Source organism: Salvelinus namaycush, chromosome 1 (assembly GCF_016432855.1).
Source record: "Salvelinus namaycush isolate Seneca chromosome 1, SaNama_1.0, whole genome shotgun sequence".
NCBI lineage: Eukaryota > Metazoa > Chordata > Actinopteri > Salmoniformes > Salmonidae > Salvelinus > Salvelinus namaycush.
The window spans coordinates 61,489,524-61,508,012 of NC_052307.1; the positions used below are offsets into that span (position 1 = coordinate 61,489,524).

Sequence of the window (18,489 nt, forward strand, 5' to 3'; positions counted from 1 at the left end):
CCTTGTGTCAATTGAAGCTTATCCTCAATACTGACAACTAAACTAATGGTGTTTTCTAAAGCAAGAAATACATCTCTGAACCTTACACCTATTACTACCTGTCAGGGCAATGAGATTGAGACTAACCTCATAAATATCTTGGAAATTTAATTGATGGCCTCTTAAATTGCATATTCAACAATTTACAAAAAAATTTAGGCTGAAGTTGGGATTTTATTTTAGGGATAAGGCCCGTTTTTCTTTTGAAGCCAGGAGGCTAGTATTAGCTACATTTATGCCTTTACTAGACTATGGGGATATTTTATATATGAATGCTTCCACTCAGTGTTTGAGATCAATTGACACCCTTTACCATGGCGCATTGAGATGTATTTTAAACTGCAAAACCCTTACGCACCACTGCACTTTATATACCAGGGTTGGCTGGCCTTTTCAAGTCACTCGTAGTCACTGGTATACTTTTATTTACAAAGCCATTTTGGGTTTACTACCATTTTATTTGGGCATTTTTATTGTTCATAAATGTGGTGGGTACTCTCTTCGTTCGCAGGACTATCCTGCTAACTGTTCCAAATGTCCGAACTGAATTTGGTAAAAGGGCTTTTATGTACTCTGCGCCATCGACTTGGAACGCCTTACAAAATACTTTTAAACTGGAAGAATTTGTCCCGATTGGTGTTTTTAAATCACCGATGAAGGTTTGAGGCTTATTCTCTGACCTGTCAATGTTTTTAATTTAGCTGTTTTATGATTTTGTTATACTCTTGTGAATTCTATGGTTTTTACAAGATTACTTGTAGTTTTTCATGTCTGTAATTGTGTGCTGACTATCTTAGCCAGGACGCTCTTGAAAAATAGATTTCAAATCTCAATGAGCCCTTCCTGGTTAAATAAAAATACGATCACCAGAAAGGTTTGTTACCTGTTTGCTACCACTGAAGTTCTCCCACCTTGTGGTTTCTGATGTCATGGGGTAGGGATGAAGGAAGGACGGTGAAAGTAGTCCAAGGCTTCTGTTGACAGGAAGCGGAAGTGGTCCTTAGACTAGCTAGCAGAAGTGAAAGACAGCAGCGATAAGACATCCTTTCATGGATGGTTGGAAATACAGTCAACATGCCTGTTTTAGCGTGTAAAGCGTGAACATTCCCACCAACATGAACAACATTATGGAGGAACAGGAGAGGGATACTCTCCTTGCTGCAGTCCCCGAGTCCCAAGTTTTGACGCCGGTAACTGCTTTGGCTAGCTCGCTAACCAATAACAACACGCAATCTGATATCTGGCAACTCTGTTTTCAAATGACAGCCAACCTTGCTACCATTCTCTCAGCGTATAACGTTACTTGGCTTGTTATTTACGGTTTACTGCGAACGTTAGCTAGCTACGTTTGTGTAAGCTAACCATAGTAGCTACAGATTGTACACCAGATAATGAGAACGTTATTTACATTTGTCATTTAGAATACGCTCTTAAACCTAATTGTTCTGGATGTTCTGCCTTGCTCAAGGGCACACCGGTATATTTTCCACCTAGTCAGCTTGGCTCGGGCATTCGAACCAGCGACCTTTTGGTTACTGGCCCAACGCTCTTATCAGCTTGACTACTTGCCGCATCCAGCAACTTTAGGTTCACTAACAAATATTAAAAAGAGGATATGTTCAACTGTGTAGAATACACACCAATATCGTTATTTTGCTATTTCAAAACATCTTGTGTAATCTTAACTATTCCGTTAGCCCTTTACACTCGTGGGAATATGCCTATATTGCACAAGAGGTTGGTGGAATCTTAATTGGGGAGGAAGGGCACATGGTAATGGCTGGAGAAGAATAGGTAGAAAGGTATCAACAACATCAAACATGGTTTCCATGTGTTTGCCATTCCATTCTGTCCATTCCAAGCATTATTAGCCGTCAGCCCCTCAGCGGCCTCCTATATGGAAAGGGCTAAATTAAAATGTTTCTTACAGAAGAAATATGACAATTATTTGCATAAACATAGCTATGGTAGCAATTGAAACGGAAGAGTTTCGCAAAGTTAAGGACACAACACGACTGAAATCAAAACATTACACTGTTGATTTTATGATATAACCAAAGATTTTGGGTGTCCGTTACAGGACAGCCCCATACAAACCACCGCCATAGATTTGAACTAACCTTTATTTGACTATACCTTTTTTTTGGTCTCGATTTGGACAAAGAAGTATCTTTTAAATATATATGACCAGTTGCAGGTGGTTCATTTGAATTTAGAAAATGCTCAATTATTAAAATAAATGTTTTTCTCCATGAAGTAATCGAACAATGTTTATGCCGCCATCTTGTCTATTTAAAATCTTCTCTCATTGAGCGACACTTTGGGAAGTGTCATGATGGCACTCACCTGTGTCGATCAATGTGAGAAGATTTTAAATAGACAAAATGCCGGCGTAAACATTGTTGGATGACTTCATGGAGCGAAACATTTATTTTAAAATTGAGCGTTTTCTAAATTGGTGGCAATATACTCGGCTAGTTATCTATTTGATTCAAATGAGAGGCTAATAGCAGGGCTAATTTGTAGTTGTTTAGCAGCGTTAGGGCAAGGCTGTTTTCCTGTAGTGGTCTTCCGGGGATCTTCTATTTGTAACAGAATCCGCCATGACATTTCATACTAGAGGTCGACCGATTATGATTTTTCAACGCCGATACCGATTATTGGAGGACCAAAAAAAGCCGATACCTATCAGTTTTTTTATTTTACATTTTTTATTTTCAATAATGACAATTACAACAATACTGAATGAACACTTTTATTTTAACTTAATATAATACATCAATAAAATCAATTTAGCCTCAAATAAATAATGAAACATTATTAATAATGAAACAATTTGGTTTAAATAATGCAAAAACAAGGTGTTGGAGAAGAAAGTGAAAGTGCCATGTAAAAAAACAAACTAACATTTTTAAGTTCCTTGCTCAGAACATGAGAACATATGAAAGCTGGTGGTTCCTTTTAACATGAGTCTTCAATATTCCCAGGTAAGAAGTTTTAGGTTGTAGTTATTATAGGAATTATAGGACTATTTCTCTCTATACGATTTGTATTTCATATACCTTTGACTATTGGATGTTCTTATAGGCACTTTAGTATTGCCAGTGTAACAGTATAGCTTCCGTCCCTCTCCTCGCCCCTACCTGGGCTCGAACCAGGAACACATCGACAACAGCCACCCTCAAAGCATCGTTACCCATCGCTCCACAAAAGCCTCTGCAAGGGGAACAACTACTTCAAGGTCTCAGAACGAGTGACGTCACCGATTGAAACACTATTAGCGCGCACCCCGCTAACTAGCTAGCCATTTCACATCAGTTACACCAGCCTAATCTCGGGAGTTGATAGGCTTGAAGTCATAAACAGCTCAATGCTTGAAGCACAGCGAAGAGCTGCTGGCAAACACACGAAAGTGCTGTTTGAATGAATGCTTACGAGCCTGCTGCTGCCTACCACCGCTCAGTCAGACTGCTCTATCAAATATCAAATCATAGACTTAATTATAACATAATAACACACAGAAATACGAGCCTTAGGTCATTAATATGGTCAAATCCGGAAACGATCATTTTGAAAACAAACCGTTTATTCTTTCAGTGAAATACGGAACCGTTCCGTATTTTATCTAACAGGTGGCATCCCTAAGTCTAAATATTGCTGTTACATTGCACAACCTTCAATGTTATGTCATAATTATATACAATTCTGGCAAATTAATTACGGTCTTTGTTAGGAATAAATGGTCTTCACACAGTTCGCAACGAGCCAGGCGGCCCAAACTGCTGCATATACCCTGACTGCTTGCACAGAACGCAAGAGAAGTGACACAATTATCCTAGTTAAAAGAAATTAATGTTAGCAGGCAATATTAACTAAATATGCAGGTTTAAAAATATATACTTGTGTATTGATTTTAAAGAAAGGTGAATGTTTAAAGAAATTGATGTTTATGGTTAGGTACACATTGGTGCAACGACAGTGCTTTTTTCACGAATGCGCTTGTTAAATCATCAACCGTTTGGCGAAGTAGGCTGTGATTCGATGAGAAATTAACAGGCACCGCATCAATTTATATGCAACGCAGGACAAGCTAGATAAACTAGTAATATCATCAACCATGTGTAGTTAACTAGTGATTATGTTAAGATTGATTGTTTTTTTACAAGATAAGTTTAATGCTAGCTAGCAACTTACCTTGGCTTCTTGCTGCACCCACGTAACAGGCAGTCAGCCTGCCACGCAGTCTCCTTGTGGAATGCAATGTAATCGGGCCACAATCGGTGTCTAAAAATGCTGATTACCGATTGTTATGAAAACTTGAAATCGGCCCTAATTAATCATCCATTCCGATTAATCGGTGGACCTCTATTTCATACATTCCTGATTTTCACATGTTAAGGGTCCTGGCACTGGCAGCAGCTCAAGACCAAGGGCTACAGATGGGGGCATCAGACCTTTGGAGAAGAGGGGACCCTACATCATGTCCAAAGCCTCAGCTATTCACATGAAACTACGTAAGTGCATTCCTGGCCCTAGATTGACACAATTCCTGTTTAAAGTCTTGTGATGTTTCAGTGTTGTCATAGCCTATGTTTTTATTTAAAGTGTTCTTCTGCATGTGACTGAATCCTGGCTTTAGAGAAACACCGTGAAATGGCCCGCAAAGCAATGAAGAAAAAAGGCCTTACCTCAGGGGGTCCAGTGATGCAACAGCCCAGGCAAGGAGGAAAGAGGTAAGAGGAGAGAAGTATGTTTGTAGGCGTGCATGCAAGCATAATGGAATTTGAGGTATTCGAGCTGTTACATTTCAAGTTTTTCTTGTTCCTCTTGTAGAAGTGTGAAGTTCAACAAAGGTTATGCCGCTTTGAGTCAGCACGCTGAAGATACACTGGTAGCATTGGAATCAGACAGGTAAAGGACTACACACATGGCACTAAATGTTGATCTGCCGATCGTTCGGCGCACTGTGTTTTAGGGACCACACGCTGGTGGATATCTGACATGGCGCTAATTATGGCTGGCACTCAGTTCAGAGGTGCTAAGTACTCTCTCCGGCAAACACTATTGGCAAGGCACTACTGACTGCAGACAATCTCTAAAGAGCCCTATGTTTATTTAGGAAGTTTTTTTATTTAACCTTTATTTAACTGCAAGTCAGAACAAATTCTTATTTACAATGATGGCCAAACCAGACGATGCTGGGCCAATTGTGCGCCGCCCTATGGGACTCCCAATCACGGCCGGTTGTGATACAGCCTGGAATCAAACCAGGGTCTGTAGTGATGCCTCTAGCACTCAATCGTAAATTACCTTTTAAATGGCACATTGTCCAAATCCTCGATTGGATTGAATCGCAGCCTAAGAGTTTTCCTAATGACATCTTGTCTTGACCTTGCAGTGATGATGAGCTAGATGTCGAGCAGTATTCCTCAGGATACTCTTCAGCTGAGGTGAGTGTGTCCAGTGTATACTATACTCAGACCATGCTTCTACATAGAAAGGCTTGTTCGTTGGGCAGCAGTGCTCTCTATCAGGAGCAGGGTTCAGTTTCCATATAAAATAGTTGTCCCTTTATAGTCAACTACAAATGTATTCATATTTAAACAAGATTCAATGCAAGTATACACCATTATTGCCTAAATAGGCTGTGTAATAAAACATTTAAAGAAATATCCAGCCTATCCTCACACCTGTTTCTTACACCTCCTGTACGCATACCTTTTTGAATTGTCATTCCACAGCTGACCTGTTGACCTCTCTGTGCAGGTACACCCAGACCTGAGCAGGCAGCTGCTGCAGGATGGATACCGGCTGGATGAGATCCCTGATGACGAGGACCTGGACCTCATTCCCCCTAAAGCCATGGGTTCCTCAGCCTGCTGCTGCGCTGAGTACCCGTCGTGCTCTGTGCAGTGAGGAGGGCACTTAGTGTTGTGACCTGGCTGACCCTGCAGCTCTCTGTTTAAAGACTGGACCTCTGTTACCCTGACCTTAGCCACTGTTTAAGTCGAGCTAGGCCTCCTGTTACCCAAACCCTACCACTGTCTAAGCATGGAACCCTCCTAACACTTTAAACGGCTAGCCACTGTTTTTGCAGTGCTCTCTACACCCTAACTAACCTTAAGCATGGACAGAAGTCATCCAAAGCCTTAGCCACTGTCCAAGCAGGGCTCTCTGTCACCCCAAAGGTTGACCTCTGTGTTATTTTGGAACTAGATTAAATGCTAACCACGTTGCATCCCCTCTCAGACAGGTGCAGGGTGATTAATCTCTGGACATGCACTACACTCATTCACCTGATGGAGAAGGTCACTGTCTTGTTGTCCTCTTTGGCATATCACTCCCAGGTCTATTTAAACATAGAAAATTGATATGCAAGGTAATATGCATACAGCAAATGTCCTGGAGAGGTTTGAAGGTTAAAGCTTTTTCTGCAAGCTTGTCTTGCTCCAATTAACTTTTTTCAAAGTAAGCCCTTTGAAAACAAACCTGAACATTCCATAACTATAGCTTCATTGATTTGGAATTTTTAATCCATCTTCCTAAAATTCCCAGTTTTTGTTGTAAATCCCTGGTATTAATCTTGCGTCTAACCTCAGACCCTTAGGTCTCTTTGACACTACATGGTTTACTTGTATGTGAATTAATGCTTTAAATGATATAGGGATACTAGCACTTACTCTTATGTCAGGCTGCCTTCCAATGCTTTGTCCAAAAAAAGTGGTATGTTAAAGGGTTACAAAATGGCACTGTTTACTGTAATGTTACAGCAATGAGAACTGTGGTCAATCTTGTCCTGCGGGTTAGATGTAACATTACAGCCCATGGTGTCACTGAGGTTAACCACTACCTCCTGGCAATGCTGTACACAACAACACAATAACCCCCTTGATCCTCTCGGTCTACTACATATAGTAGTTACTAGATACTCAGATGGACATGCATACGATATCAGAAGGCGATCTGAACAGACCAGTCGCCTACCTGTTACATTTTGATCATTCTCTCTAGCATGTCACTCAGCAAATTGTAAATTTTCCCACCCTAATGTTAGTGTTTTGGTATCTTCTGGTTTTAAAAGAAAGCAGTACATTGTGAGTACACTAAACATTTAGAGGAATTCTGTCTGTGTTGTCAAGCATTAGAATGAGTGATTCTCATCACTCAAGCCCTTACATGTGTGGCTAAAGATAAGAAGTGTCTATGCTAGTTGCTGTTTATCAGTGCAGACTTAATGTGGAAGTGTGTGTTGGTCTGGCTGCGTTTACACAAGCGACCCAATTCTGATATTTTTCACTAATTGGTCTTTTGAACAATCACATCAGCTTTGAAAAAGAGCTGACGTGGAAAGATCTGGCATGATTGGTCAAAATACCAATTTAGTAGAAAGAACATCAGAATTGGGCTGCCTGTTTAAACGCAGCCATTGAGTGCTTGACCTGTGTCGCTAGAAAGAAAAATATTGGACTCATCACCATCCGGTGCAGTCAGTAGCCAGTAAAATGCACTTGCCTGTACTATGCAACTAATGGGACAATCTGCTTCTGTGTCCTAGTTAAAACAATATACCAAGTGTTACTGACTGCTAAATGCATTAACTTGAAATATTATTATGTAAAGGAAACACTATTTTTATTTGATTATAAATATTGTTTTTGCTATATTCAATATAATTAATTAATATACACATGTCCTTTTGTAATTTTCTTCTGGTTTGCTGGAGGGGATGTTACACCATTGAAAGTTATTCTCACAGAATTCAGAGAACTATCAATCTAATCTCTATGTCAAATATTTGTTATGTAGAAGAGTTTGGATGTACAGCGTTGAGGAAGCAGAATATGTTTATGTTGAGTATTCTGGTATATTACGGGGCGGCAGGTAGCCTAGTGGTTAGAGAGTTGTACTAGTAACCGAAAGGTTGCAAGATAGAATCCCTGAGCTGACAAGGTAAACATCTGTCGTTCTGCCCCGGAACAAGGCAGTTAACCCACTGTTCCTAGACCGTCAGTGAAAATAAGAATTTGTTCTTAACTGACTTGCCTTGTTAAATAAAGGTAAAATATTGGAAAGACAACTTGATAAAGCAGGTCAGGGGTGTCAAACTGGTCTGCTGGTTTATATTTTGAATTAAGACCTAGACAACCAGGTAAGGGGGTTCCTTACTAATCATTCCACAATCAAGTACACGGGAGGAGCGAAAACCCACAGCCAGTCGACGCTCTGTGGAATGAGTTTGACACGTGTAATAAATAGATCGTTAACTGAACGTAAAGACCATCCACATCCATTTGGGGGCAGAATTGAGTTGTCACAATATTATATCATGGCGAGGGAAGTAGCCAAAAGACTCATTACTTGCGTTACGTACATGCACCATTGTATAAATGTGTCTGTAGGCTATTTTATAGCTCACTGCTCAGCAGAGTAATTTTTATCTGGGATTATAAATTGCATTAGTTCTGTACCTCAATGGTTATATTATTTTAACTTTGCGTTATCATTGTTTGCCAAAAATGTAGGGCAGGCTAATTATTCAACAGGCAAATTATCCACATGTTAAATGTAATTGTACTGAGGGGAAAAGCCTGTCAGCATAACGGCGACACGCGATCTATTATGTACTATTTAATAGGCTCTAGTTTGTATGGACTGTGAGAAGTGTTGCCATTCTCATAAGATTGCCATTCTCGTGAGATTTGCATACGCATAGTCTATTCAGCCAACGCTGCGCTGGAACTCTGGAACTTGTTGCTGTCACTGGGCGGGCCCTAATGATGTTGTACGCCTAGACGGGGGGTGTAATTCAAGTGAAGGAAAATCGAGTCAAGGGAGTTACCTCAACGGCAAGCTTTCGAGATATGAGATCGGGACATATTTCATGTCCGTCTTTCTCTAAATTAAAAAAAGAAGTGGAGAAAGATACAATTGAGAGTTACACAGCCAACATTCTGCCTATCAGCTGGTGGACAAATGTAACCCCCCCGTGCATGCACAAATTCTCTGTGTTTACAAGTGATTGAAACCGTGCCAGCAAAGAGGGAAAAAGATAACTAAGGAAGGAGGGATGGTGGACAATTCCGGTAGCAGCAAGTCACAAATGGTGAGTTGTTTCCCCCAATTTGGCGCTGTGCCCTGGCTAGGTCTCGGTTGTGTCATAGCATAGGAGCGAGTTAGCGAACATTTTTTTGCAGAGCAATGTAGGCTAAAAACACGAGGCTATCAAATGTAATGCTTTTTAAAATTGAAATCCTTATTACTATTTGGTTTTGATAGTTTAGCGTATGTCATTGCCAATTTCCTGTTTTAATTACAGTTGTAAATCCGACTAAATACATAATGTATCGTGCAAAACCCAATAAAATAGATCAAATGCATATTTTCATGCACTGTATCTGCGCCCCTAATATAATTTATATATATACTTTTTTTCTATGTGCGTAGCCTACAAACTAGTCAGATATTATACTATACGCTGTTTACTCATTCATGTACGTTTTCTGGAGCCTCGCCATATACACCCAGAAAGCTAATTTTGACTTACTGCACGAATAGGAAAGAAGAGGCTGTAGGCCTATGTGTTTTGGATAAAATTATATTCGAACTTTAACCATATCAATCATCTCATTTTGAAGGTAGGATACATCTGGGTTGGTTCTTGTTTCGGATTGAAACTAAATTGTACATTTTTGTACAATTGTTTCAAAGTTGTTATATTGTTACAGATGTTTCTGTCAAAATCGTATTCGGTTTATATTGTTTTGGCTCATTCTTAAAGTGGTGCATATCTATTTCAATTGATTGTTATGCGTGAACTCGAATTCATTTTTTTTATTTTTATAAGAAGCATAAATGCAATATGCTGTAGATCTATCTACAGGACAAAACGTGGTCCTGTAACTTCTGTATTATGTGCAGCTGTGCTGAACAGTGTGTAATTTGCCTATCGCTACACTTCTGTACAAATGTGTCCTGCATTTTACTACTGTGCTTTTAAATACAATCACGTGTAGCACCAGCTATTGCATACCATACAATCTCTTCCGTGCAGTCAACTTTTTTTGTTTATCAACGGTATTTTGCCTGGGGCAAAATTTTTGCAATACCAATTAGCCTTTCCCTCATCTATTGTGCTCATGTTGAAACTTACCCATGTTATCCTCATGAAGTGGATGGTTTGTTGTAGCCTACTGTAAGTCTGGTGGTGACTTCACCCAAATCCTGACAGATAGGACTTTTTTTTTATGTTTAAGTAGTCCACTTTGTGTTATGCATGTTTTTATGAGAACCAGGAAAGCCAGACATCCAGTAGTAATTTGAGTTGTTGGTTTATGGTTGACTATTGATGTCTTTCTCACTTCCTCTCCCAGCCCAGCATGTCACAGGAGAGTGGTCTGGGGGGTGTCTATCCTCAGGGAGGCACGGCAGGAGGAATGAAGCTGGAGGCTGTCATGGAGCAGCTGCAGCGCCAGCAGCAGGCCAGGCTGGAGATGGAGCGCAAGGAGAGGCGGCTCCGCGAGGCCCACATCATGTACGCCCAACAGGTAGCAGCGCAGCAGGCCATCCTGGCCGCGGCTAGGGCCTCTGGAGCTTGCTTCATGGGCAAGGCCCTGGTTGGAGGTGGAGGTTCAGGGATACCCAGAGGAGGCCAACTGTCCCGGGTCTCCAACCAGAGCAGTGTGGACTCAGAGAGGGAGGAGGACAGAGGCCGGGATTCAGGGGATGAAGATGACGATGAGGAGATGATGGCTGGAGATGAGGGGAGCGAGGAGGAAGAGGGAGGGGCTAGTGGTCTTGAGTACCTCCGCAAGCAGACACTGGCTCTACAACAGGGTGCCTCCCACCTCCCAGCGAATCCATTTGGTAGTTACTCTACCTCGGGCCCCCAGCCTGCCCCATTGCCACCCGTCAGGGTGAAGCAGGAGCCTGACGAGAGCCACTCTCCTGCAGGGCCCCACTCTGCCTCCTCCCCCAATGGGCAGGCCGACTGGAATAGCTTTGATGATCAATTAAAACAGGTAAGGCCACCTTGGCGTACCGCCAATCTGCTGTCCTTATTAATGTATGTCAGTTCTCCTTTCTTAGCTATACATTCAAAATCCTATCCCCAGTTGAATTTTATGTCTGCCCTTGACATGAAAGAGTAGAGTTGTCCACATGAAGAAATATTGCCACATCTCTCTGAATATTTATCCTTAGCAGCTAGTATGACTTTGATGCCAGATTATCTCTTCCCCAAACACAGTGAGTCAACACAAAGCTGTGTAATGAAAACACAAATGTCCCCTTGGTAAGTAAGCGTCATATAGGGGGAAAGCCTTTCGCTATTTTCAACTCTCCTGTTGTGTGTTTTGTCTGATTGTCCCGCCTGCCCCTGCTGTGAGTGGGTGGGTTAATCTTAGCTTCGACACAGACCTCTCAGCCAGTATCTTTGTGAGACACTTACAATCACTGGGGAGGGCTGAGCCGCTCTTTGGCTTTTGTGGCCAAAAATCCTAGAAGTGTGCACTGGCAGAGGGCCAGGCACGTGTGTCGCTCGCTCTCACTCACTCTGCGCTCTCTCGCGCTCAGTGATTTCTCTCTTGTGCTCTCCTGGCAGACATGCAGCACATGGGTTGGGAAGGTAGAGGTATCCTACAACACAGTAGTGGTGCTACCCATCTGAAGGGTTTCAGCACTGTGCCAAGTATACTTTTTCATTGAAGGTAAATATTTCCTCACCGCTGTGTTACAGCGTGACATAATGCTGAGTGGAAGCCAAGCTATCCTTCATGGTTGAGTCAGCACTAGGGAAGTAGCATGTGTCGTGTAACAGCCCACCAGTGGTTGATATAAAAAGCCATGTTGCAGTGGAGTTGACAGATGTAGGAGGCAGAACAGATCTGTTGCTGTGACTGAGCATTGCATTGCGTGTGCTGCACTCATTTTCCCAAGGATGTCATTACTGTCTATTTAAAGGGGAAATGACTTTGGGACTATCACTCCGTCTATTTCCAAATTTAGCTGCACAAGGGTGATGATGGAAGGGGAAGTAAATAAATGACAACAGAAAGAGCCCTGAATTAGAGTAGGCTACAGTTATCACAGAGAATAGTCAGACAGGAGAGAGGGTGGAGTAGACTTCTAGCTACCACTACTAGATCACAGTGGAAACAACCTGAATGAAATGAAGTTTGTCCACATTGTTGTGTGACGGTGAACAAAAACTGCGTCATTGGTGGCGATATGTCGACCACCTCTAACCTGTCTCTGTTTAGGCCAGCTGTCAGACAGCCACCAGTGGTCAGAGCAGGAGAGGTGTCACAGAGCCCTGGCCTGGCTATCTGTGGTGTGGTTATTTTATTAGGAGAGGGGGTTGAGCCTGGGGGGTTGGGGAGGCATTGTCAAATGAGAATTAGTCTTTTTTTGTTTCCTCTTTTATCTTTTCTGTCTTTATGACGGCTCATCTCTTGTGGCAGTTTCAGGTTGCACTGTTGAAGGAGGACAGTGGAGGCAGGGTGGCTTTTTTGATGGTATTGTCTTCAAGAGGCTGGAGAAAAGCCTCAACAAATGCCACAAATACCATTCTCTGGAGGGAGTGTTGATCATATTTTCAAAAGCAATGGCACACCATAACCTGAGTGTCACAATAGTTAGAAGCAGCCTATTATATACATTTATATTAAGACGGTTATAAAAACCAAATGGAACAACCTACCACTGATTTTGATATTATACATTATTCTATTAGCCTAGAATGGTAAAGGGGGATACCTAGTGAGTTGTACAACAGAATATCATCTGACAGTGTTTCCCAACTCCAGTCCTCCCAACAGCACACATTTTTGTTGTAGCCCTGGACAAGCACATTGTGGTTCAACTTGTCAACTAATCATCAAGCCCTCAATCAGTTGAATCAGGTGAGTTTGTCTGGGGCTACAACAAAAATGTGTGCCGTTGGGAAACACTGCTCTACGACAGCCCTCTCTGTGTGTCAAAGGAGCGTGGTGTAAATATCGGGGGTGGAGAGAGTTTCTGTCATTGATGCATGTGTCGTGACCTCGGCCCTGCCCTAAACAGCAGAGTAAATAATTGTCAAACAAGAGGATGGACAAAGGCCTTGCGTGGAGTGTTGGCCAGAGTGTTATTGTGCCTGGACAGATCTCTGTCTCTCTCTCTCTGTGTGTGTGTGTGTGTAATCTCACAGTGATTAATAGAATAATAATAATGCCTGTGGACCGTGCCCTGGGTGTGTGTGCTCCTGGCCCCCGATGGTGTCATGCAGTAATAGCTAACTCTGCCTAGCAGTTACATACTGGAGGGGTTGAGCTGGGCATTCTCTAATGATAATACAGGTGGCAGTGGTAGACTAGAGGTGGTTTTGGTTTCGCTGGATTATCTGCTGTTTCTTCATGTTTACGTCTTTTGATGTTCCTTCATTCTGGTGTCAAGGGAGACTTAACCAACATAATGGAGACTAACCAGGGCTTCATTTGCATTGTAGTGATGACAGAGAAAGAGGGAGTCTGGGAGAGCTAAGGGTCTAGGAGGGAAGATAAGCCTCTCATCTCATCATTAAACTCCAAGCCCTGCTGGTTTGTACTGCTGGCTGCTGCTAGCAACTGGCCAGGCATTAAGACATGTTTGTTGAATGCATGCTGTTGCATAATTTAGCTGTGCAACGCATCAGTCAGGAAATGGGGAGCTGGCTGCACAGCTGCAGCTGCCTGGGATGCGATCGATGGAGGTTGTGGGAGCTGCTTTTAGAGCAGGGAGTGAATGTTAGGTCTCATTTATGGCTCATTGATTATGAATGAGGACATAAACTCAGCAAAAAAAGAAACGTCCTCTCACTGTCAACTGCGTTTATTTTCAGCAAATTTAACATGTGTAAATATTTGTATGAACATAAGATTCAACAACTGAGACATAAACTGAACAAGTTGCAGAGACGTGTGACTAACAAAAATGGAATAATGTGTCCCTGAACAAAGGGGAGGGGGGGGGGGTCAAAATCAAAAGTAACAATCAGTATCTGGTGTGGCCACCAGCTGCATTAACTTATTATGGCTGGGGGGCAGTATTAAGTAGCTTGGATGAATAAGGTGCCCAGAGTAAACTGCCTGCTACTCAGGCCCAGAAGCTATGATATGCATATTATTAGTAGATTTGGATAGGAAACACTCTGAAGTTTCTAAAACTGTTTGAATGATGTCTGTGAGTATAACGGAACTCATAAGGCAGGCAAAAACCTGAGAAAAAATCCTGGGAAATCTGACGTTTGTAGTTTTTCAACTCTTTGCCTATCCAAGATGCAGTGGAAATTGTCTGATTGCACTTCCTAAGGCTTCCACTAGATGTCAACAGTCTTTAGAACTTTGTTTCAGGCTTCTATTGTAAAGGAGGAGAGAATAAGAGCTGATTGAGTAAGGGGTCTGCCAAAAGGCCATGAGCTCATTCAGGCGCGCTCCCGTGAGAGGTAGCTGCGTCCTTTTCATTTCTAAAGACAAAGGAATTCTCCGGTTGAAACATTATTGAAGTTTTATGTTAAAAACATCCAAAAGATTGATTCTATACATTGTTTGACATGTTTCTACGAACTGTAATGGAATTTCTTGACTTTTCATCTGGCCTGCGCGTCTTGAATTTGTATTTGTGAACTGAAGGCGCGAACAAAAAGGAGGTATTTGGACATAAATTATGGACTTTATCGAACAAAACAAACATTTATTGTGGAACTGGGATTCCTGGGAGTGCATACTGATGAAGATCATCAAAGGTAAGTCAATATTTATAATGCTATTTCTGACTTCTGTTGACTCCACAACATGGCGGGTACCTGTATGGCTTGTTTTTGTGTCTGAGCGCTGTACTCCGATTATTGCTTGGTGTGCTTTTTCTGTAAAGTTTTTTTGAAATATGACACAGCGGTTGTATCTTTTATCAATGTTTATTATGAGTATTTCTGTAAATTGATGTGGCTCTCTGCAAAATCACCGGATGATTTGGAGGCAAAACATTACTGAACATAACGCGCCAATGTAAACTAAGATTTTTGGATATAAATATGAACTTTATCGAACAAAACATACATGTATTGTGTAACATGAAGTCCTTTGAGTCTCATCTGATGAAGATCATCAAAGGTTAGTGATTAATTTTATCTCTATTTCTGCTTTTTGTGACTCCTCTCTTTGGCTGGAAAATTGGCTGTGTTTTTCTGTGACTAGGTATTGACCTAACATAATCAGATGGTGTGCTTTCGTCGTAAAGCCTTTTTGAAATCGGACACTGTGGTGGGATTAACAACAAGTTTATCTTTAAAATGGTGTAAAATACTTGTATGTTTGAGGAATTTTAATTATGAGATTTCTGTTTGAATTTGGTGCCCTGCACTTTCACTGGCTGTTGTCATATCGATCCCGTTAACGGTATCTCAGCCGTAAGAAGTTAAGTACTGCAGTGCATCTCCTCATGGACTGCACCAGATTTGCCAGTTCTTGCTGTGAGATGTTACCTCCCTCTTCCACCAAGGCACCTGCAAGTTCTCTGACATTTCTGGGGGGAATGGCCCTAGCCCTCACCCTCCGATCCAACAGGTCCCAGACGTGCTCAATGGGATTGAGATCCGGGCTCTTCGCTGGCCATGGCAGAACACTGACATTCCTGTCTTGCAGGAAATCACGCACAGAACGAGCAGTATGGCTGGTGGCATTGTCATTCTGGAGGGTCATGTCAGGATAAGCCTGTAGGAAGGGTACCACATGAGGGAGGAGGATGTCTTCCCTGTAACGCACAGCATTGAGAGAGTTGTTATTGCAGGCAGTCTGATGATGCTGTGACACACCGCCCCAGACCATGATGGACTCTCCACCTCAAAATCGATCCCACGCCAGAGTACAGGCCTCGGTGTAACGCTCATTCCTTCGACGATAAACGCGAATCCGACCATCACCCCTGGTGAGACAAAACCGCGACTTGTCAGTGAAGAGCACTTTTTTTGCCAGTCCTGTCTGGTCCAGCGACGGTGGGTTTATGCCCATAGGCGACGTTGTTGCTGGTGATGTAAGGCAGGTCCTCACCAGACAACAGGCTTACAAGCCCTCAGTTCAGCCTCTCTCAGCCTATTGCGGACAGTCTGAGCACTGATGGAGGGATTGTGCGTTCCTGGTGTAACTCGGGCAGTTGTTGCCATCCGGTACCTGTCTTGCAGGTGTGATGTTCGGATGTACCGATCCTGTGCAGGTGTTGTTACACGTGGTCTGCCACTGCGAGGACGATCAGCTGTCCGTCCTGTCTCCCTGTAGTGCTGTCTTAGGAGTCTCACAGTACGGACATTGCAGTTTATTGCCGTGGCCACATCTGCAGTCCTCATGCCTCCTTGCAGCATGCCTAAGGCACGTTCACACAGATGAGCAGGGACCCTGGGCATCTTTCTTTTGGTGTTTTTCAGAGTCAGTAGAAAGTCCTCTTTAGTGTCCTAAGTTTTCATAACTGTGACCTTAATTGCCTACTGTCTGTAAGCTGTTAGTGTCTTAACAACCGTTCCACAGGTGCATGTTCATTAATTGTTTATGGTTCATTGAACAAGCATGGGAAACAGTGTTTAAACCCTTTACAATGAAGATCTGTGAAGTTATTTGGATTTTTACGAATTATCTTTGAAAGACAGCAAAAAAAGAAAAGTCTCTTTTTCAGGACCCTGAGTTTATTTAGAAGATGTATTCTACTATACATTTTGACAATGGCATTTGGAACAAATGCAGCCTGATGCATCTGCACAGAAGACTGCTGGAAATGTGTGAGAAATGGTTTCTTTGCACGGTGACATGGCTTCAGTTCTCAGAGATGGAGGCTGTGGTTGGAATCATGGGGCCTCTCCCTCCTTGCCTAGTCTGTGATACAGTACAGGTGTACGACATCAGTATGACCTGGTTAAAGGCTTCGCAATGTTGCCTTTGTTTTGCAAACCAACATCCTGTTTGTGTTCTCCTATACCTATGGCAATGTCATTAAGGCGTTCTGGATGGATGGCTACTGTTAGGGATCTGTAGCTATTACAAGCCAGGTTCTTGCCGTGTTTAGTTCAGTTAACACATTCTGCTTTTAGTTTATTTTCTTACCTGCCGTAGGATAGCGTTCTTCTCACAAGCCTTTTTTTTTTTCAATCAACAGAATTTCCTGGCCTAGATCATTATTCATATCTATTTAAGGAACCATTGTGCAACACCTATTTTGTTGTACAGCTGAACGCATAAAAAAAGAACATGAAAAGCTGTCTCATTAATTCTACACAGGTTTTCTAATGGTTGTGTTTAAAGACTGGTTGAATAATTATAGCTTCGTCTTGTTTTTCATTTGGGGGTTGTAGAATGTGTACACTAACAGTCTTTTGTCCACTCAGATGGACGTCTCTTATGGAACTGGCAATACAGGAACTAACTTTTAATTATTTTACTGATGTTCTACTGAGACTGAAACGTTGGTTACATAAGATCCATAACTTTTTTGTGGACCATCAAGATTTCTTTTAAATTCATAATACAGGAACTAACAGAATAAAAACCGATCAAGAGCACACGTCCTATGGTCTGGGCTTTCTTGATGTGTCCTAATGTGATTAATGTGATTGATAGGCTGAGCGCTAAGGGGTTAACGTTGCCTAATTTGTCCTGTTAATTTCAGAGCTTGTCTCAAAACAGATTAGACATGCTGCTCAGAGCCTCCATGATTCCAGCTTTATTTTTAGTTTGTGGTGGACAACTACCCCGTGAGATTGTTGCTGGAGCCAGAATTTATGGTAACACAGTTTGAGAAGTTTATAATTATTTAAATTTAGGATATCCATAGTTTGTTGCTGATTTTAAGATGTGGCTTTAAGTGTGTTTGAACTAACTGGCTTTGTATACATTTCTAATTTCATGCTTCAGACAGTCCACATGAATGAATTATGTATGTTGATGTTTTTCTTATGCATTGTAATCCGTAGTCTTTATTTTCATAACCTGGGTTTCAGCGATGTAGCATTTCTAACTCTTTAAACAGACTCGGGCGCTGTGTTTATACGTTTGCTTCACATGGTGCGTTGCGTCTGTAGTGGGATTTTCTGTCTATTTTTGTGGCTCAGTGCTTTGTGGGCCTTCGTTGTGCCTCATTAACACAGGGCCCCGGCTGGGTGGTTTGGGTGTAGGAGGCAACACGCGATTAGCACCGTCTCCACCATTCTAATAGCATTCTTTCCATCAGAGAATAGTCTGCACTCAATGTAACTGTGTTAGTTTGTCATGGTATAGAAATAAATACAGAACCTGTTTAGGTGTCAGATATACAGAGATTTAGAAAGGAGACTTGAGCCTGACTAATCTCGTGAGATGATCTAACCATGGGGTTATAGGAAGGCCCCTCACAGTCAAGTGTGGAATATTCCGCTAACCTAGAAGTAGCAAGATGGAGGGGGAGATGTTGTAGAAG

At 42.0% G+C, this 18,489-nt stretch overlaps 2 protein-coding genes across 2 annotated transcripts in view; both read left to right on the plus strand.

Annotated features, from left to right (window-relative positions):
- The first annotated feature begins 1,016 nt into the window (after positions 1–1,016).
- On the plus strand, positions 1,017–7,813 carry LOC120046645 (protein FAM219B-like). Its single transcript, XM_038992041.1, has 6 exons — positions 1,017–1,229; positions 4,439–4,553; positions 4,679–4,772; positions 4,873–4,950; positions 5,438–5,489; positions 5,806–7,813. Exons 1-6 carry the CDS (start codon positions 1,155–1,157, stop codon positions 5,953–5,955), a joined length of 564 nt encoding a protein of 187 aa, XP_038847969.1. The 5' UTR covers positions 1,017–1,154; the 3' UTR covers positions 5,956–7,813.
- A 1,062-nt stretch (positions 7,814–8,875) lies between these two features.
- The window catches only part of LOC120046656 (AT-rich interactive domain-containing protein 3B-like), an 82,518-nt gene continuing 72,904 nt past the window's right edge, over positions 8,876–18,489 (plus strand). The window contains exons 1-2 of the mRNA XM_038992052.1: positions 8,876–9,142; positions 10,410–11,057. Coding sequence (XP_038847980.1) covers positions 9,107–9,142; positions 10,410–11,057 — 684 coding nt within the window. The 5' untranslated portion in view covers positions 8,876–9,106. The remainder of the gene's footprint in view (positions 9,143–10,409; positions 11,058–18,489) is intronic.

Excerpts from the sequence above, each read along its gene's own strand:
- LOC120046645 (XM_038992041.1), top strand. The coding sequence starts at position 1,155 with ATGAACAACATTATGGAGGAACAGGAGAGGGATACTCTCCTTGCTGCA. Across the intron at positions 1,230-4,438 it reads AGTCCCAAGTTTTGACGCCG|GGTCCTGGCACTGGCAGCAG; the intron begins GTAACTGCTTTG and ends TCACATGTTAAG. Across the intron at positions 4,951-5,437 it reads GTAGCATTGGAATCAGACAG|TGATGATGAGCTAGATGTCG; the intron begins GTAAAGGACTAC and ends TTGACCTTGCAG.